The sequence below is a fragment of the Saccoglossus kowalevskii genome, chromosome 15 (assembly GCF_978046115.1).
Source record: "Saccoglossus kowalevskii chromosome 15, keSacKowa6.1, whole genome shotgun sequence".
Taxonomy (NCBI): domain Eukaryota; kingdom Metazoa; phylum Hemichordata; class Enteropneusta; family Harrimaniidae; genus Saccoglossus; species Saccoglossus kowalevskii.
The window spans coordinates 25977860-26000163 of record NC_140655.1 but is presented as its reverse complement, the minus strand read 5'-3'; the positions used below and the strand labels follow the sequence as shown (position 1 = coordinate 26000163).

The window sequence follows — 22304 nt, the reverse complement described above, 5'->3', positions numbered from 1 at the left end:
TTCTGGAGGGAACACTGCAGTTTCTACTGACGTAATCATTGTTATACACTGTGTCAACACTGAACATTCGTCAAACGAGGCACTGCCACACTTTGAATTCTGGAGGGAACACTGCAGTTTCTACTGACGTAATCATTGTTATACACTGTGTCAACACTGAACATTCGTCAAACGAGGCACTGCCACACTGTTTGAATCCTGGAGGGAACACTGCAGTTTCTACTGACGTAATCATTGTTATACACTGTGTCAACACTGAACATTCGTCAAACGAGGCACTGCCACACTGTTTGAATCCTGGAGGGAACACTGCAGTTTCTACTGACATAATCATTGTTATACACTGTGTCAACACTGAACATTCGTCAAACGAGGCACTGCCACACTGTTTGAATCCTGGAGGGTACACTGCAGTTTCTACTGACATAATCATTGTTATACACTGTGACAACACTGAACATTCGTCAAACGAGGCACTGCCACACTGTTTGAATCCTGGAGGGAACACTGCAGTTTCTACTGACATAATCATTGTTATACACTGTGTCAACACTGAACATTCGTCAAACGAGGCACTGCCACACTGTTTGAATCCTGGAGGGAACACTGCAGTTTCTACTGACATAATCATTGTTATACACTGTGTCAACACTGAACATTCGTCAAACGAGGCACTGCCACACTGTTTGAATCCTGGAGGGAACACTGCAGTTTCTACTGACATAATCATTGTTATACACTGTGTCAACACTCCATTGTACATCACTGACACTAAAATACACATGTTCATACAGTTTATTTAAATAAACCCATCCATACACAACTGAAATGAAGCTCCGGAATGGCAGAAATGCTTGATTTTGATGAATTTTGCGCATAAAAATGGCCACCATTCGGCCATCTTAAATCAGATTGTGAAACTAAATGTACATGTATATGTATCCCAAGATGTATTACGTATGTGTAAAGTTTGAATGTAATCGGCCCAGGAACATTCGAGATAGAGGCACATATATGATCGGACACACAGTGCTTAATCAGAACAGGGACTAAAAATGTGAAATTATTTGCACACACTACACCATAACATAAAAGGATCACTACTTACTCTCTTCTTCCTGTATCTTGTGTGCGAGGGCGCCATCTTCAAATACTGACCATTCTCGTCGAACTAAAAACAAACATTGAGAGTGTTTTGCATCATTTATATATCATAACAATATTGGACACATCTGCTGATATTTGCATATTGCATTCTCAAAATTAGAAGCCATAATAATCATTTTGATATTTGGTCCTTAATTGACCTCTGACCCACCTCTTGTGACATGTGATGAAAATCTGAAAAGTACTGTAAATGGTGTCAACAATGAAAAAGAACTGGTATCAGATCCATCAGATTTTATAATAATAATAATAATTTATTGTATTCTAAGAAATAGTTTCCATTGATTGACAGCAATGAAATATAAAATAAAATATTAAGCAAAATGTCAGTTATTGCTATTTATGATTTCAAATATTTTGTATAAATATTCACTAGCTTGGCTTATTATTATTATGTTATTTGAATATCTTTAAATATCTGGACATCACCTTTTAATTTGTCTGGAATATTATCTGGAGTTTCCATTAGTGGCAGTACTCAAATAATTTATTCATTGCATTTTGCAAACCTAATTATGTTGTTGAAATCATTACTAGGTCATCTGCATAAAATAGTTAATTTTATAATTATTTAATGTTACCTGTTGTTATACATGTTTTTAAATCAATGATAAAGTTTCCCATTAATTCTTCAATAATTTATAAAATAAATAAACCATCCCTTCAAACAGTATCAAAAGCTTTAAAGAAACCTACAAATCATGTATATAGTTTACCATTTTGTTTCAGGTATTTACTAACTACTGTAAAATACTTTATTTTAGCTGGAATTAATTTTCGCTGAAAAGACTTTTTGGGTGTTTTGTATGGAATTTATTTTCACTATTTCTGACGAGTTGAATGTAAAATATAGGAAAAAAGATATATTCGCTGGATTTTATTTTCACGGAATCATTCTTTGAGCGAAAATTAATTCCAAGCGAAAATAAAGTATTTCACAGTATTGTTTTTAGAGTAATTTGATCAGCTGTCTGATAGCCTTTTCACCACTTGAATTTCTCGCCCAAATTGTTCTGGACTATTTACTTGTATCCTTAAATATTTCTGGAGATGAACCCTAATTTTGGAGCCAACAGACAAAATTTGAGTCAATTTTCAGTTTTTACTCAAAAAATTTGACTATTTTTGTCCCAATCTTCTGAAGGAAAGTGCAGACTTTAAACAGAACCATTTTTGAATTTGTGATGGATGAAAAGAGGGAACTGGTGGTGTAAGAGCTAAACCCAGCCTGTATGCATGCATGCACATTTGAAATGTACACTATATATACAGTAAGGTCTGGGTGAAACTTAATATTTAGCTGGCTTCAGGCTGGCTTAATGCTAGCTTAACTTGTATTTAAAGGAAACATCAATCCAAACAACATAATGACCTCTAAAGAAAAAGCTCAGCAAATGTAGGAGAATGCAATTCACAGTTTTTTTATATCACTTTTCATTCTCTAGATATTCAATTTTTCATCAATATTATGTAGTCAGCCATCTTGATTTTCAAGCAAAGGATTATGGGTAAAGCATGACATCATAGAATCTGTTGTCGGAAATTGAGAAAATGATTTCATCTATAACATGAGAAATACTGATGCGAATTAGTTCAAATTTTTGTTGTGCATATTACTCATGTATATAATTATAGTAATGGAAATTAGAATATTAACATTTTAAAATTTACGTGAAACGAGAAACAGAGAATTTTTTTTTCCTGGCCTTATATTAGTAACATAGGTATATACCATACTACAAAGAATACATGCAAATTAAACCTATTGGTGACAATGCTACTCATTTTAAAAATTGCAAGTTTGGGAGTTATTTTATGTCTGAAAAGCATTGTAAATTATTAAATTAAGGTCAAATATACATGTCATTGGAAAAACACTTTGTAGCAAACAGAGTGTACCAGGAGTATATATAGGCTCAAAATAAATACTGTAAAAGGATTAATTATTCACTGGGTTTTTATTTTGCTTAATTCGCTGACTGGAAAATGTGCTAAATTAATTAAAACCCAGTGAATATGTAATATTTAGCATAGAACACATTATCTAAATGATTATATGCCTGAAATGGTAACCGAGCAAAATTTAAACCCAGTGTAATGCATTTTACAGTAGTTGGTAAATCTAAATACATTGCATGGCAGTGCTGTCAAGTACCGGTACATGAAGTTGTTGGTCAAAGCCCAAATAACACTTTAGAAACATGCCCAATTTGGAATAGTGGATTTGCTATTCACTGTGAGACCTAGCATAATGTGCATCATTTTGAACTATGCGCCTCAGACGTGTTTTTTTTCCTTCTAAAGCATTCCAAAATGGGCTTGTACTCGCACTTGTCTCAAATTTCCCCCATTTTAGGTCAGAATTAAAAAAAAAAAAAATCGCCTTGCCACATCATTTTTAAAAGAATTTTTTTTCCTGGCCTAATTTTGAACTTCTTTTTTTTTACTTTTTGGTAGTTCAATGTTGAAATATCAGCATTTAGAATCACTTAGTTTTCTCAAAATTGACCATCATCAAATGTGTAAAGCACAATATCAAGTGTGAACATAGGCCTAAAAAAATTACTTTTTGTTAGTTGAATCCCACAGGAAGTTTTTACATCACCACGACACTATGATCTTGTTTGTCGTGTTTTTATGCTTGATTTTACGAATAAAATGGGATCACAAGGAGGACATAAAATAGTCTATTGTTTGTAAACACATGTTGTGATGATACAGACATTAGATTCAAAAGGGATGTGCATGTACATATACTAGTAGTACGCAAATATCAATTACAATGTATATTATTATACAAATGGCCAAGCTCATATACTGTAGAATACTTTATTTTCGCTTGGAATTTATTTTCGCTATTTTCGCTGAAAGGATGATTCCGTGAAAATAAAATCCAGCGAATATACTTTTTTTCCTATATGTCACATTAAACTCATCAAAAATCAGTGAAAATAAATTCCATACAAAATGCCCAAAAAGCCTTTTCAGCGAAAATTAATTCCAGCGAAAATAAAGTATTCTACAGTATTACATGTCTGTTGTTTCTGACTTTGTATGTGCAAGAAACCATATATTAATGCAACTGCCTTGCTATTAAAATTGTAAGCAATACCCCAGCATATAACATCCACAGGTATACACAAGCACCTACATACCGGTATAAGCCTCAGTTTCCAGCAGTCACACCAACTGTATGGCTTTATGTATTGTTATACACTTAGAAGTTTTACACAGCAATTTGAATTTGTCCCAAGGCATGACATACAAGTACTGGTACCCATGAACGTAATCCCCTTTATTTTGAAAACAACTATGTGTATTTGCAAGGGAATTAAGGTAGCGCTGTATTTTGAACTGTTTTATTTAATATTATGCCAGAATAAGCAAGCATTAAGTTTGTGCAGATGAAATTTAAGCGAAAAACAGCAAGTTTTGAAGTGTTTATGGCGGACTGATACATATAGAGCGAATAGTCAACTGAGTCAGCTTCACAAATAATAGTACCGTAATATTGCCCAATAGCAGTGCCCCATTGAATCAGTTTCATTTTGGAACTTTCAACATCTGAAGCGAAGATAATTATTATTTGATTTTAAAAACAAATCACTCTCTTTAATTTTTTTTAAAATTGCCGGTACTGTACTACTCATTATGTCTGTGTCATATTAAATGGCCAAGTGGTAAAAGTTTTTACAGTGTCAATTTTTAATATATGGGGAATTTAATTGTAGTCCCTGTACTTGTAGAAACAGCATGGCTAACGCTAAGGCTAATATACCACCTTTATCATACAGTTGAGTCAAAGCAAAAGTATTTTTGTATTAAAACATGATGTTATAGTAACTCGAACAATTCAGCATTTCTCATCAAACAATCTGCTCTCTGATTGGTCTGAGTGCTCAGTGTAATGGTTAGGTGACCAATCAGGAACAATCTTGCAAGTACATTTGCATTTATTAATTCTCACCATACACTTAGAAGTATTCAGAACACCGCTATAAATTATTACATTCAACTGTACACAAATATATTTCAATCAATGAAGCAGACCCCAAGTCAATAATTAGTGGTTCATTCACACACATGAAGCAGACACTACCTTGGGAATATTTTTTATGGAATGGTTTTACTACATACAGCCTGGTTATAGCCACAATCACTTTGCAAATCATTTTATTCCCAAGCCATCACACTGTACCAGGTGGCAAAAAAACCTCTTTAATGAACACACCGTTAATGTGTTTGTTTTGTGCTTTACAACATTCTACTTTTACAGCAGGTGGCGAGCATGGATGTCATTTTGTTTAGAATCATTGACTCAAGACTCTATAAGTAGTGTAAAAGCACCATAAGAAAGAAAGTTCTTAGATTTAATGGTACATTTCAATCTAGCTATGTAACAGCTTGAAAATTACGCGATAATAAAACCCAGTCGTATTACAAATAGAATAGATACACAAACTACTGTGGAATACTTTATTTTCGCTGAAAGGACTTTTTGAGCGTTTCGTATGGAATTTATTTTCACTAATTTTTGATGAGTTTAATGTGAAATATAGGAAAAAAAGTATATTCGCTGGATTTTATTTTTACGGAATCATTCGTTCAGCGAAAATAGCGAAAAAAAATTCCAAGCGAAAATAAAGTATTCTACAGTATGGTAATTTGGATAAACCAAACAAAACCAGGAACTTGCAAGTTGTCCCTTTTATTTGTAGTGTTCGATGCAGTAAAACACACCTACATGATAATGATATGATATGATCAAAGAAACCTTGAGTTATGTCCAATAATAACAATAACACAACAAAACATTCAGAACAACAAAACTCACAGAACTAAATCAAGGATATAGAAAATAAATTTTGCGAAATTGCTACGAATGACAGAATCCTTACTTGAAACAATATTAGGAAGTAAATCATGCATGATAAAATAATGTACAGGGCTGCAAAGAATCTAGATCTATGTTCTTTGATTTGACAATTATTTTCATTCCCTAGGCTACTGCATTGCATTCATGGGGATTACATAGCTTGTTTCCCTTCAAATTACCTTTATGTACTTAATTATATTATACAACTAGATTAAATGTACACAGTACCATGTTTGTTTAATATATTAATAAAAGCATAAATCTAATAGAAACGTTCATAAATCAATAATTGCATGTATCATAAACTGGATAACTGAAGTTATTTTGACCATAGTCAGTTATGTACATTGTATGTTACTAATAAAGCAAAGCGGTTACTATTACTTTAATAGAGTGAGTCATTACCAATTTAATTAACGGCACTAATGTTTATAACTTAAAACAAGCAGACTCACGGCTGAGATAGCTCTACTGTTAGCAATGCACATTTCAATAAAAGAATTGAAGAAGTCATCACGAAATTAACAAATCAGAGAGAGAGATCTATTTGCAGTGCTTATATGTACGATATCAAAGCAATCTGACTTGCAGTTTTTAACAAGGCAAAAATATCACTTTTTACCAAAAATTACGAAAATATTCATCAAAATTAGAGATTTGAAGATATCATCACAAAACGAACAAATCTGAGAGAGGTTCACCTGTAGTACCTATATATATAATATCAAAGCAATCTGACTTGTTTTAAACAAGAAGTTAAAAATATCACTTTTTACCAAAAATATTCACCAAAATTAGAGAATTAAAGATATCACTCATATGATAAGATCTGCTTGACAAAGTCAACAGCGGAGCTAAAAAGTTGGGGTCACCAACCTAATTTTCAGTAAAATGATGGTTGTATTTTAGTTGATAATGGCCATTTTGTCAGTTTTATAATGCTTTTACCATAGGTTTCTATGGCAGAGATACAATGTATTATGCCATATCTCAGTTGTAGGCTGGTGACATAGGCTGGAAAAAATCATGTACATGTATTGTGAATTGTGGTACTTTTTGTTGTCCTTAATTATTTCAAAAGTTATTTATATAATTTCCACGGAATTGTTCCACAAATAGTGATTTTTGGAGAATATTAGGACAAGTTTCTCAAAATATGTCACTGTAACACACAAAACAATGCTATTTCATAGTGTCATGTGACAATAGCTCAATGATTTTACATAATAAACTAAATAATATTGTCATGCGATTTATGATCAACTTTCTCAAAAATTATTATGAGTAGGTTTCTACCTTAACTAGTTTTTATAAGTGAGCTGCTGAAAGCCTGGTATTCATTTACAGGCAAGCTAATAAAGACAAAAATTAGATGAAATGAAATGTATTTGTCTGGTAGTTCAAACTTTTTTATGATGATAGATTCATTGGGGGATGTTTATCACTCGTTGCCATATCAACAGAAGAGCAATAACATGACTTGAGCTTCACAAGGGCATTGAAGGCCAATGCCTTAATGCCCTATGAATTTACCTTGGTGCCCTTTATCTGTTATCCTACGATGCTAAGGCCATTTTATAAAATTGGCCTTGAAAATGGATGCACTCTCAACCACTGAAACTTAGCCCTGCATTAGAACAGTAGAAAGCAGTTCTGATGAAAATATTCCTTTTTAAAGGATCCTAGACAAACTCACTGCGATCAAATTTTAGTTTCACAGACTCACAAAATTTGTCTTTTGCAACAAGAAATGGTTAACAGCATTTAAAAAAATAATTCTTTTCATCTAAACAAGAAGTCAGCTTTGATCACCCTTGACAAATTAATCCTACGTAATTTTTTTATATTATTAAGAAAATTGAAATTATCACACATTTATTAAATAAATAAATTATTGAAAACGATTTTATTGGGAAAAATTATTGAGTTGAAAGAGTTACCAGTTATTGTCAAACACATCAGGTTGTTGGCGGATATGACACTTGAAGGGGGCAAAAGTTAAAGATTTCAAGTATCTACTTTTAAACCCTAGTTTTGTTGATACGAACAACTTGAAAATTGACCTTTGCAAATATTTAGTTTAGTAACATCTATGTGACAGTCTCAGAATTCCATCATCAGTGCAAACAAACTTGTAACAGGGTGATGAAGTACGGTAATTGAAGAAAAATAAATAAACTGTTTTCAAAATCCACAGAAATATTACCGGTTCCCACGTTAGTGATATTGTTTCAAAATTAACTTTCTGTTGAACTAATTGTTGTTATGCTGAAGAATATGTTAATTTATGCTAATTAGGCATGATACCATGTGTAAGCACATTTGCAGTTATGGCTGCCAATAGTTTTCAAAATCGGCCAAAATGTTACCCATGTTAGTGATATTGTTTCAAAATTAACTTTCTGTTGTCATTGCACTAATTATTGTTATGCTGAAGAATATGTTAATTTATGCTAATTAGACACAACACCATGTGTAAGCACATTTGCAGTTATGGCTGCCAATAGTTTTTAAATTCGGCCGAAATATTACCCATGTTAGTGATATTGTTACAAAATTAACTTTCTGTTGTCATTGCACTAATAGTTATTATCCAGACTGAATTCTTATATCGCAGCAGCAATAAAAATGTGACCATCACATGCTTTCGTTATCTATGAGTACAGTTCAAGCATACATAGACAGATGATGTTTACCATACATACATCACCACATGTCACTGGCAATGGGGTAATGTTGATAACCAGTTGACATTTTTTCAGTCACTGGCAAGTTTCATAGATTCCAAAACAAAAATCTATCCAGACAAGGGAAATGGTGTGGCACAGACAGTTCCTAAATTGCATGGATATGTATATGTATATTTAATGATTGGGTCAACAAACTTTTTAAATAACTATATATATTCATTTTTGGGGGAATTTTTTTATTAATTAAAAAGTCTTCATACATGTACCACATGGGATTTTTATTTTACGGCATATTTAATATGAAATTATATTTGATACATAGGCAGACCTATTTATTAATAATAAAATTAAATTAAGGGATAATATATTCAGTCAACATGAATATATAGATATGCTGGTACTGTGTTTTATAATAATAATTTTATAGCAAAATCGTATCCTTTTTGTATATTGACTCAGGAGAAAAATACAATAAAGATGAAGAACAGAGAAAGAATCAAATGTGCAACTGAAAATGCTTTAAAAAATTTACTTTGGGGCAGCTGGTAGTATTTTTAAAATGATTTTCTCTGGTTACTGAAACAGTTACATATCCAGCTTACAAAATTGATTATCGTTTACCTTTAGACATTATCAGTATTCACACATGTAATTATTTTCACTGACTTGGAAAAAGTATTGAATAGCAGGACATGCCTATGCACACTAGTTAGCAATTATGCCATGATCCGAAGCAAACATAATCATAGAAGTCAAGATAGGTTTCCATCATTAAAGAAGCCAATACAACATCGACAAGGTTTGAAGCAATTGCCTTGCTATGCTTTATCTTAGTTGCCTTCACAAACACAGATATTCTCTTATATTATGATTGTTTCCTAAGTGAAATGTGGTGCTCCCATGGTGGAATGTGGTGCTCCCATGGTGGAATGTGGTGCTCCCATGGTGGAATGTGGTGCTCCCATGGTGGAATGTGGTGCTCCCATGGTGGAATGTGGTGCTCCCATGGTGGAATGTGGTGCTCCCATGGTGAAATGTGGTGCTCCCATGGTGAAATGTGGTGCTCCCATGGTGAAATGTGGTGCTCCCATGGTGAAATGTGGTGCTCCCATGGTGAAATGTGGTGCTCCCATGGTGAAATGTGGTGCTCCCATGGTGAAATGTGGTGCTCCCATGGTGAAATGTGGTGCTACCATGGTGAAATGTGGTGCTACCATGGTGAAATGTGGGGCTCCCATGGTGAAATGTGGGGCTCCCATGGTGAAATGTGGGGCTCCCATGGTGAAATGTGGTGCTCCCATGGTGAAATGTGGTGCTACCATGGTGAAATGTGGTGCTACCATGGTGAAATGTGGTGCTACCATGGTGAAATGTGGTGCTACCATGGTGAAATGTGGTGCTCCCATGGTGAAATGTGGTGCTCCCATGGTGAAATGTGGTGCTCCCATGGTGAAATGTGGTGCTCCCATGGTGAAATGTGGTGCTCCCATGGTGAAATGTGGTGCTCCCATGGTGAAATGTGGTGCTCCCATGGTGAAATGTGGTGCTCCCATGGTGAAATGTGGTGCTCCCATGGTGAAATGTGGTGCTCCCATGGTGAAATGTGGTGCTCCCATGGTGAAATGTGGTGCTCCCATGGTGAAATGTGGTGCTCCCATGGTGAAATGTGGTGCTCCCATGGTGAAATGTGGTGCTCCCATAGTGAAATGTGGTGCTCCCATGATGAAATGTGGTGCTCCCATGATGAAATGTGGTGCTCCCATGGTGAAATGTGGTGCTCCCATAGTGAAATGTGGTGCTCCCATGGTGAAATGTGGTGCTCCCATGGTGAAATGTGGTGCTACCATGGTGAAATGTGGTGCTCCCATGGTACATGTAAATTGAAATCTGGGTATCATTTACAATTTTTCATCTGGGATGAAATCACACAAACTTGCACAAACTAACATCATTGTAGTGTTTGTTGGCTCACCTTCACATGCAATAACACCTTATATGACCAATATAATATTTTCACAGTAATATGATTTACTCCATGCTTTACAGTTTGCTACAATGCTAAACTTGAAAGCCTCCTCAAACATTTGTGTGCAAGGCTTTCAAGTCCAAACCTGCGGTTTACCACATAGCACCTACTTGTGTGTACCAAGTTTCAGTGAAATCTGATGAGTGGATTTTGAGAAACCGCTATCAATGGAACAACCAAAAATTGGCCAATTTATGTAAATCAGGTAATTGATATGAATGGTTCAAGTCAGTGGATTATCTGAGAGCGTCTATGTACCAAGTATTATTGAAATCTGTTGGGTCTGTCTAAAAATTTAAAAAAAAGTTTGCTAATAAGCAAATTAGATTTAATCAATATGCCTGAATTTCAACCAAAAACTAAATAAGTCCATGCATTATCCTAGAATATATATTGACCAAGTTTTATAGAGATCTGATGATTGGTTGTAGAGATATCAGATGGTGCTTCACATGCAGGAATGACAAATAATTATTGCATTTTGATATGGCGATAAAACTGAAATGGATACCGGAAATGGGAAGAAAGACAGATAATAAAATGTTGACATTAAGTTGAGATTTAATGTACATTAATATATTAGATTTCTTTTATTAACTATGCTATCATCTGCTTCCGCATGGACGAAAGGACTACAAGTTGAGAAAAACAAATATTGAACTACTCAGAGCAGTATATGTTTACCAGGTTACAATCTATTTGAGCAATTAGTCATTGAGATGCAAAGTAAACAAGTCCACAAGTCAATTTTTGAAATGTTTGAACTTCTATTTGTGCAAACATAGCCCAACTATTACAACCTTGTTGATTAAAAACCAAAATTAAAGATGGAATAAAAAATGGTATGGATGAATAGCAAACTAATCATACAATATCTTTGCTTTGCACAACAAATGTGAGCAAAAAGGTTTAATATGAAACAATGCAATAAAATACTATCTAAGCATCTAACTAATACTATCATATCTAATTGCATACAAAAAATAATTAATATTCATTTTCTTCAAACAATATTACATGTACTGTAACAATCTCAATATTCCTCATAGAATAATACAACTTCCTAATAATAGTTTAGCAACATATCTAAGCAAACTTTTGCAAGAAAAATACTAGCCAATATGTGTTCAAATAATTCTAACATGTAGTGTATTAACCCCAATGTCCCTAATAGGATAGAATAGAATAACATAACATAAATTGTATTAAAATTCCCAAATATTTTACAGATTCAGGGCCAATCAGCCTGATTCTCCCAATATTAAGCTAGTTCAGGGCCAATCAGCCTGATTATCAAAATATTATGCAGGTTCAGGGGCAATCAGTCTGATTATCAAAATATTATGCAGGTTCAGGGGCAATCAGTCTGATTATCAAACTATTATGCAGGTTCAGGGGCAATCAGTCTGATTTTCAAAATATTATGCAGGTTCAGGGGCAATCAGTCTGATTATCAAAATATTATGCAGGTTCAGGGGCAATCAGTCTGATTATCAAAATATTATGAAGGTTCAGGGGCAATCAGTCTGATTATCAAAATATTATGCAGGTTCAGGGGCAATCAGTCTGATTATCAAAATATTATGCAGGTTCAGGGCAATCAGTCTGATTATCAAAATATTAGGCAGGTTCAGGGGCAATCAGTCTGATTATCAAAATATTATGCAGGTTCAGGGGCAATCAGTCTGATTATCAAACTATTATGCAGGTTCAGGAGCAATCAGTCTGATTATCAAAATATTATGCAGGTTCAGGGGCAATCAGTCTGATTATCAAAATATTATGCAGGTTCAGGGCTAATAAAAAGAATATTATAAACTAATGATAATGAAAAGCAATAACATCATCATGCTATGCCCAAATATGGACAACCGTATACCTCAGAGGTCATTTACAGAAACAGCAAGCATGAAGCATGAAAAATCGACAAGAGTAGTGTAGCTTACCGTAAAACCCAAATTACCAATATAAAACACTCAAAGACTAACTTAATTATACTTAAAATAAGTTCACTGAAGACTAATTGAGCGTATCATTTAAAACTATTGAAAACATTTGATTCCGTCAGTTAAACTTATTGGATTCAAAAACATTTAACCTTTTAAATAACCAAGTCATCGTCATATATTTCTGTATAATTTTTTCAAAAATTTGGATGAAGACAGATATTTTCAACAGAATTTTCATAGTTTGAATCATTCAAATGTCGTCATTGTGGCTTTCTATAATAATGTTTACATGAAATTCTGTGATTATCCTAAAGCTGCAAACATTTTTTTTGTACACTACACTACAGCACACCATGCACATACAAGTGCCACTAGTTTTAGCCACTGTTGTTTATATTACATTGTTTTCTTAGCCATTTGAGAACATAGTCACAGAGAGCAAAGAACATCACTAAATAAACAAGCAGTCTCTAGACTGAGATAGCTCTGCTGTTAGCAATGCACATTTCAATTAAAAAACTGAAGATATCATTAGAAAATTAACAATATGTATAGTATCAAAGCAATAAAATATTCATCAAAATTAGAAAATCAAAAATGTCATCACGAAATGAACAAATCTGACAGACGACTACCCCACGAATCTATGTTGCTAATATGAAAGCATTTGGTTTAACGGTTTTGAAGAAGAAAACAAAAATGTAAAAAGTTTATGACAGACAACATACTACAGACGCTGGACAATCAGTAATATGAAGAGCTCCACGTTGTTAACTTTGTCGACTGTGGAGCTAAAAAAAATCAAGATATTAATTAAATTCATGTAGCAAATTTAACTACTAGTATCCTATTGTAATATTGACATTTCAAACAATACATTTTCCTGATGTTTAATTATTAACTTTCCTGTTGGGGATGACATATTTTGAAATGGTAACCATGTAATGCATTGCCTGCTGACATAGTGTTCCCATTCATTTTGGTTACGAGTATCTAGCATTAGCAAGTGATGTGTTTTTCAGAATAATTCATGGTTTATATTTCATCTGATTTGTGTGGCGTAAATGACATAACTTGTCTTAGTCAAATATAAAAGTAATTTGCTTAGAATTGATGTGGCATTTATTCATTCATTATATGCTACACTACAATCTTATTTACTGCGGAAACTCTCCTACTGACCACATATTTATGTGGCGTATTGTTGTGACTTATTATTCATACTATGTATTTTACCCAATCATGCAATAAACACGTTGCTTTTTATTGAGTAGCATAAACAGAATGCGACCTTCGTTTTGACCATGTTATATCAGGGTGGAATTGATTTTGACATAATTTTAAATTTAAATTTGTCTGTTGTCAGAAAAAGAGTGCTGTCTTTACAAAATTGACTCGTATTGTTTATAAGCCACTACCACATCGTGCGACTATGTCCACTGTTAACAAAATATAACACACGACTGACAGGATGCATGCCAGTCGGTAAGTAATTTTAATAATAAGAATTGAAATGTGTGATTTAATATGAGGAGTTCCCCATGTGCATAATTTAACCCTTAGAGCACTAACGACAACTTTTGGCGCCTTTCACAAAATAAAACCCACATTCATATGAAAATTGGTGCTTACAAGTCTTAGTAGGGGATTTGGATTATAACACGATCTAAATCCAACGTTAAGCCTATAAACGTTCCATTGTTTTTAGTGCCAAACCCCTTTGTTAAGTACAACAACAAATATTTCATTGGTGTTTGTGAGCTCTTGTGTGATTGGTCAATGCATGGACAGCTCTTCCACTTCCGTGTTTTACTCCCTATCAATTTGGGCCCTGTTTAACCATAGACAGTATAGTAGTATAGTAACACCAATGTCAAATGCCATATGCCCAACGTAAGCAGGGCTGGAATATTATGATGAGCAAGTAAACAATGACGTCATATTTACTTCCATGCGATGTCACTACTTTCGTATCGAACTACAAGTATCTTTCCGCAATGCGCATCTTCCGAACACACAATAGTTATCAGATGTTCTCGTGAACGTGGTTCACTAGTAAAAAAATATGACTTTTAATATATATGTTCCTGTTTAATTGAATAAAATTAAAAGTTAGTTTCAGACGGCAGTAATGTTTCCGTACATGTTATATTCAGTCTGTACCCCGTTTTCGACAAAATATTTGAATATTTTTGTTTTCATGGTTCATGAATCTTATTATGTCTTTGTTTACCGACTATGCTCGTTTTTTATTTTTCTCTGCCACGCATTTTTTTTTTCAAACAGACTTTGAATCCGTATGTTCTCTCGTCTGTCACCATCTTGACAATAGCTAACACTCTTTCAACAGGAATTCATGTCTAAGGTTGTACCCCGTTTTCGACAAAATACTCAAATATTTTGGTTTTCATGATGCATGAATCTTCTTATTATGTTATTTTCCACCGACTTTGCTCGTTTTCTGTTGTTCTCTGTCTTGCACTTATTTTGAAATTAACTTTCAATCCATCCGTTTTCATGTCTGTTGTCATCTTGACTACTTATTCATACTCTTTCAAACGGAATGCATGTGTAAGTTTGTACCCCGTATTCGACAAAATACACGAATATTATTGTTTTCATGATGCATAGATCGTCAAATTTTGTTATTTTCACGGACTACACTTGTTTTTTGTTGTTGTCTGTCTCACATTTTTTTAATAGACTTTCATTCCGTTTTCACGTCTGTCGCCATCTTGACTAGTACACGTCTAGTCTTTCAGCCTGAATGCACGTCTAGCTACGTTATACCCTGTTTTTATTAATAATTTCAACAAAATAACTTGAATACTTGTGAATAAATGAGGCACGATTGTCTTTATTATTTTATTTTCACTATTTTCGGTTTTTTGCTAGCGTTTCAAAGGGTTTCTTTTACGTGACGATCAAGAAAACGCAAATCTTCGATGTTGATGCCCGGGCTCTGAATCACACACAAAGTTGTTAACATGAATTGCTGTGTCTACTGCGTTTGGATCTTCTTCACTATCATTTCCACAGTCATCAAAATCCGAAAAAAAAAACATCGAGCAAATCATCTACACACGGGAACTCGAGATCAGCAACGGCCATTTAGAATACCCATGGAATACCGTAGGCGACTCTCATCAACGAAATTACGCAGTCCGCTTCATTGATTGTTTAGTTTGATAATTTATAAACATATATTCAGTGTGAGACTGTTGCTTTCAAGTTGTGTTAATACAAAGATGATTTAAACTTGTCCCTTCCGTTACCAACGTATTCAATATACGGAAATAGCATGTGTGTGCGTTTGCGTGAGTGAAAGATGCAGGCGAAATTTCTCGTCAGTTCTATTTATTTCGAACGCGCGTGGTCGGCGTCTTTGATTGCGTTTATTTTGTTCTTTCATTCGCGAAATCTATCACTGGCACAGTTTATTTTGTCATGTCTCACAACTGAATGTCCAAGCTGACTTTGTTTTGGCTGTATATAGTTTTGTGGACAAGGGAGGTCATCTTGGTTGCCTAATTAACTAATTAAAATACCTGTCAGGCATCTCTACCTTAACGAGAAATCAAAATAAATACTTAGTTCATGTTAACGGTTAGTTTAAATCAGCTTAACTTTTTTCCAGCCTACCCTGCTACAATAGAATCGCTGGAGTTGCTTGTCCTTCCTACTATATTGTCTATGGTTTAACTCCGGGGTTACGTCCAAACGCCACCCTCTTGACTGGAGATCTGTGTTAGAAAATAAACCTTTGTTGTTGCGGTGTACGCAAAAAGATGAACTACTTATGTTTTTTAACATCACCTCACCTATTAACAATTCACCCCTAGACGTGATAATTTCATTTCAATAGTAAAAATCCGTTCTCAAAAATCCAAATAATCACAACCTCACCGAAATTCATTTTCTATTCTTACCCACAAGCCACACCCAGACCATTCATCAAAACGAGTGGTCTGGGGTATACTAGTACTCTGACCCATGCCGAGGACTTCCTGTTTGTAATGCTATATGATAAATCAGATTAACTATCATGTGAAACCAAAGACAATTGTCTTTGGTGAAACCAAATGAAAATCATTCTAAAATAACGTACCCAATTGATTCTGGAAAAACATTTGCAATAATAATCGAAGAGCAGGTCCGGGTAGTAACGTTCGGTTGACGAAATAGACGATACAACAGTACTAAAGGACCTGAATGTACAGCACTAATTTCACCCAACCTCCTGCTCGCTTCTGCTTTTCGATTATCATTTTTAATCGCTTTTGCAACCGCCTGTTGAATAATTTTCGCTTATTTTTTCGAGCGCGCGAACCCAGAAATATCGCCCGTCTGCATGCTCACATTTTAAATACATGGCCGTGGCATCAATATGTTCCTGGTGTATCTGCTCTCTGCCCTAAGGAGTTAGCATTGCCTGTATCACGTAATTGTCTCGATAATCATGTTGTTGAAATGATATAGCAGCCCTGGATTCAAACGAAACACAGTCCCACTGTACGTTCGCGAACGAAACAAAGTATGATGGTTTGGAAGTGTCGTTCGAAATTAAATAATGGTTAATACTCATTGAATCCTCAAACTTTAGCACTAAAACAACCATTTCGACAACTCATGTGCCAGTGTTCAGTGTTTGAACAAGCGGTCAATGTTTTTAATAAGCGAGTGAGAAAAAAAAGGGATAAAAACATGGTCGTGTTTCCGGTCGGAAATTAAGTGATATGTTATAAAATGTTATAAAAGCGAAATATTGGGCGAAATGAGTATTGATGCCCATTTACAACTTGACATGCGTCACCAAATAGTTAGAGTTGGTAGTACCATGGAAGGTACTAATCCATGGTAGTACCAGTACTAGTATACGCGGGGAGGGAGTCCAGAGAGGGAACAGCCAACATCCCTTTTACGGGAAAATGTGAAATCACAACGGATTTGTTTCGGTCTCACATGTAATATTAGGTTTTGCGGGCTTCTGAGTTCAAAAATGATGACTAAATCAGCTAAAAAGCAAGCGTTTAGAAACATACCTATGCAGAAGTTGGTTTGCCAGTACTTAATCCATTTTAACACCTAGGCTACTCTATTGACATTGGTTGTTTATTTCATGGATCTGGCACTTGAGGTAGCTGATAAGCCGTGTCGAAAACGTGCACAAAACGACCATTCTGTGCACGTTTTCGACACGGATTAAAAACCAGTTGTAAGCACAAATTTTCATATGTTGTTTTTGATTTGTTCCAAAAATTTTAACAAGATCTGTAGCTAATAGAGAGTTAGTTTCTATTTGGTCCCATAAGTGTACTAGTATATTTAAAAAATAACCCTTAAAAGTGCCAATGAACAATTATATTGAGGGATGGCTTACAACATTCAACTGTTAAAATTTGAATCATGGGTTATGAGATATGACAAGCAAAGTCATAAGTGAACATTTTAAGCCATGTCCCATTAGTTCAGAATTAGCGAAAAATAAAATACATTTGTCCAGAAAAAAAACAAATTTTGATCAATTATGGTATTTATTTATATTCAGGATAAAGTTCAACAAAAGTATAGCAAGTTTTATTTATCTTATCATCTTCATGAAAAAATAAATTTATGCATTTTTTTTTCATGAGACTCCAATGTACTGTAAAACCATTTATTTTCACCAACGTTTAATCTTACTATTTTGATGTTTTGAGTAAATTCACTGTGTTTTAATTAATTTCCCAAATTTATCGGGGAAACAATGAGTTTTATTGTTATTTTACATGTTCACATAGATTTAATTTAGTGGATTTTACTTATCAGGAAAAATAGTGAAAATTAAAACCCAGTGAATAATTAATGCATTTACAGTATCCAACTTGAAATTTTTTGATGTCTCTAATTTTTACACATAGATCAAAGTTCATTAAACATCTGGTTTTACAGTTAGGATGCTTCTCAAATAAAGTTATTAAATATGTCATCAGACATGTGCAACTGTGATCACTTTACAAAGTATGTTTATTAATGCTAATTGCGCAAGTGATTTTGGAGACAGTTTGACAAATTTTATGAATAGTACAATGTAAAAATCTGATGGTCCAATGTTTGTGATGGCTAGTGTAATTTGAAATTAGTAGTACAGTAATGAGTTCTAGTACTCCAAGAGCCTGGACCATTGTGTTATTTTTATCTCAATAGCCTCAATTTCACACTGGTAGGTCATGAAAGGTTAGTGGAAGTCTATCTCCTTAATACGTCTGGAGTAATAACACATTTATTTTAATAATTGAATATTGTAAAAACACAATACACATGTAATATGAATTATAATTGTATTTTACTAAAATTAGTTTTAGGTCTTAAGAGTATTTGACTGCTTAATTGACAAAATTGAAATTCCAGAGGGAAATCAACGTTCACGTCTAAAAGTGGTTAAAATGCTACTGTATATTATTAAAAAAAACACTGTGCTCTGTAAGCATTTACAGTGATTGAATGTAATTACTTTGGAAACTGACAACTAATTGGTAAATGCTGTAGAAGACCAACTAATATTGAGTCATTAAAATAAGAATTGTAACTTGCAAGAAAATTCCAGTTATTCAGATTTTGCTTCTTTGTTAAGAAGGTCGAAAACGAGTAAAATGAGAATGGGTGATTAAACTTGATTTCATTTAAGTTGTGATATTTAAGCTGTTAAGGATTGTCTCCTACATGGAGTATACATGTATGAAGTAATTTGCAGAGATTGAACTTTACAGACATTAATTGATGCCCAACAAGTTAGTTGTTGCTGTCTGTAGAAAAATATTATTTCCGTCCTATAAATATATGCTAGGACAATTTCATTTATTTTGACTGAGAAACTGGATGCCCTCTCAATTCCAAAGTCCAGCATTTTTGTCATACACAGTATTATTTGCAATTAGGATACCTGTCAATCATAAAATTGTTGTGAATAATAACACAGTACCAAGCAGCTCTGTTTATTTGTTTATGATTGAGTCACAGTCGTTATCAATTTCTAATCAATAATTTGAATAAGACATTATTACGAAAGCAATTGCCAATAGCATTGGACTATTTTAGTGAGCAAAACTCAGGATTCACATAAGGAAAATGCTGTTATATTATCAAATGCATCCACCTCCAGGGTACTTAAGGGAATTGTCCTTTATAGACAGGTATCCTTCATATGGAGGCTAATTAATCAACCTCAATTTTTATATACAGGTTGCGTAAATTGCCCTATGGGTCCCTCAGGTAAGTGGTCTTTATATACAGGTGGTCACTAAACACAGGTTTGACTGTATTATACAATTCTCTCATCTAGTTGTCTAGCAATTTTATTCCAATTATGTTTTTTTTTGCACTGTGTTGTAATTGCAATTTTATTTTGTATTGAGATCATCAGTCACTCTTTGTAGCAATTTTCTATTCATGTTGAACAAATTGAGTAATAAATAAACGTTGTCTAAGTTGCTCAAGAACACTCTAAAAATACCTGTATACAAAACGGTTCAAGTGCTATATAAAATGGATTGAGTGTATCCAGCAACTAATTCAACAACGTAGACATTAAAGACACTTGTAGACTTTTAAAGCAAAGCAACAACAAACTCAGGGTCAGCTGAAATCCAAGGTCATGGACCTCAAGAACCATGGTTCATTCTATTTTTTTTTTAAATATACCCCGGTACATATAGTTCACATTGCCAGCCCATCACAAATAATATAAATACAATTAAAAGCACATCAGATGAGTAAATTTAGTTAAAAATCAGTTGTTGGTCATAATAATGAACCACCCCTTGACTTTCAGTAATGTAAGAGGGTGCACGGAAGTGCCGCTCCCATGTGTCGTTTCTAGATGACCGAGGTATTCAACTAACCAAGGTATCACAGTTCAAACACGGCCACAACAGCTGACTGGGTGTTGTGTCTACATGCCACCATGTTGCTAAAGATTTGTACGTGATATTAATTATTTCGAAATTTCATAATGGAAAGAAGTAGTATAAAGTAATCAGCTTCTTGTACATACACACTGACAATGGGAAGTAATTATTAATTACAATGATAATTTTAACGTCTTGTGTCGTATGAAAATATTTATTTCGATTATATCACAATATGCAATAAAAGGCCTTGATTTTGTTTATATTATGCTATATTATGAAAAAATTAAATACGAAGGTGGTCTCATGATTGTTGAGGTGATAAAGCATTAATTAAATTCCAATTAATTAATTTTCGTCATGTGTGCTAAACGAAATGTATACAATTATCGACGATCGTCTGTTCAAGCTAACCGAGTACTTTGTTTGAACATTGGAAAATATGTATATAAGCACCGACTGCCTAAGTAGAATGGACGACTATTTGATCTATCATGTTGGAGCGGGTTTGTCAAAGTATCTAACTAAAGGAAGGGTTCAAAGCCAGTTATCGAATAATCATCGCACGGACAGAGGCGTTTTCACACTAGCGACAACTCACCTTTTTCGACTTTCCCTTTGACTGCTGTTTCTTCAACATCAGACATATCTGTGTGTGGCAGTTGCCCGAAATATACGCGCACAGATAACAATGAAACACGAACGATAAAGTTTAAAAAGTCCAGGAGCGCTACATAAAGAAAAAACAAAACAATAACCCGAGCTCAGCTTCAATATGGCGGATCTCCCAAAAACCATTGCGAATTGTACGTGTATTCGTTACTCCAATAAGGTAGCCACCTGTTGCCGGTAGGGTCAAATGAGGGCACATAGCAAACCGAGACTGTAATTGTAAAATTTATGACAAGGAAAATATGGTCAAACATTGTCTTTCAAAATTAAAGGATACAGATCGATATTGACACAGAATGTAAATAAACATATAATGAATACACTCGTCGAATAGAAACCAATACACTTATTACGATTACGAGGTGACGAGATCTTACTAAAAATAGATCTGACGTAACCATTAAGATATTTTTAACAGCAGCTGAAATGCGTTACTTTGCTGTGATTTTCGACGATTTGCTGTGAATCCCGAAAGAAGCTAATGTCAATTTAATATCTAAATAATAAAATTTGATGTTTAAATTGTTTATGAAGTTATGTAGGACTGGTGATAAGCGTCATAAACGCGTGTCCACAGAGGGACCCCCCCCCAATTCGCGACAGCCATGGCACAAACTAGTTAAACTTCTTCTTTGTTCTATCCATTCAGAATTTGAGATATGTTCAAGAAACTTTGATAAAAAAAAAACATAGTGTATGTTCTTCTGGTGCCACTTACATACGTGTCACTCTTGAAATAAATAAATAATAACTTTTCAAATAGTTTCTCAGAAAAACAATTCGATCGAATCGAACGGTAGTCCAACGCTTTTAAACTTCAATGACGATACATCGCATCAAATATATACCGACGAAAGATTGTTTTCCCGGAGGTTGGAGTGGTTGTGGGTCATTACAAATTTTAATTCAACTTGTTCACGTTTTCTCAAATTGCGTAGTTTATATTCGGAATCACCGGGACGGTAATTCTCTGCACACCGCCCCTATGCAATAAGTTCATTATTTACACCATTCGCTGACATGCTGGATATCCGTATG

The 22304-nt window shown here is 34.2% G+C and overlaps 1 protein-coding gene across 2 annotated transcripts in view; it reads right to left on the bottom strand.

The window, feature by feature from the left end:
- Nucleotides 1-21398, bottom strand: part of LOC100367332 (uncharacterized) — a 44333-nt gene extending 22935 nt beyond the window's left edge. For both annotated transcript variants that reach the window (XM_085490631.1, XM_085490632.1), the window contains exons 1-2: nt 21196-21398; nt 1109-1171 (exon numbers count right to left, since the gene is read on the bottom strand). In XM_085490631.1, the coding sequence (XP_085346757.1) occupies nt 1109-1171; nt 21196-21241 (109 nt within the window). In that variant the 5' untranslated portion in view covers nt 21242-21398. The remainder of the gene's footprint in view (nt 1-1108; nt 1172-21195) is intronic.
- Between the last annotated feature and the right edge of the window lie 906 nt (nt 21399-22304).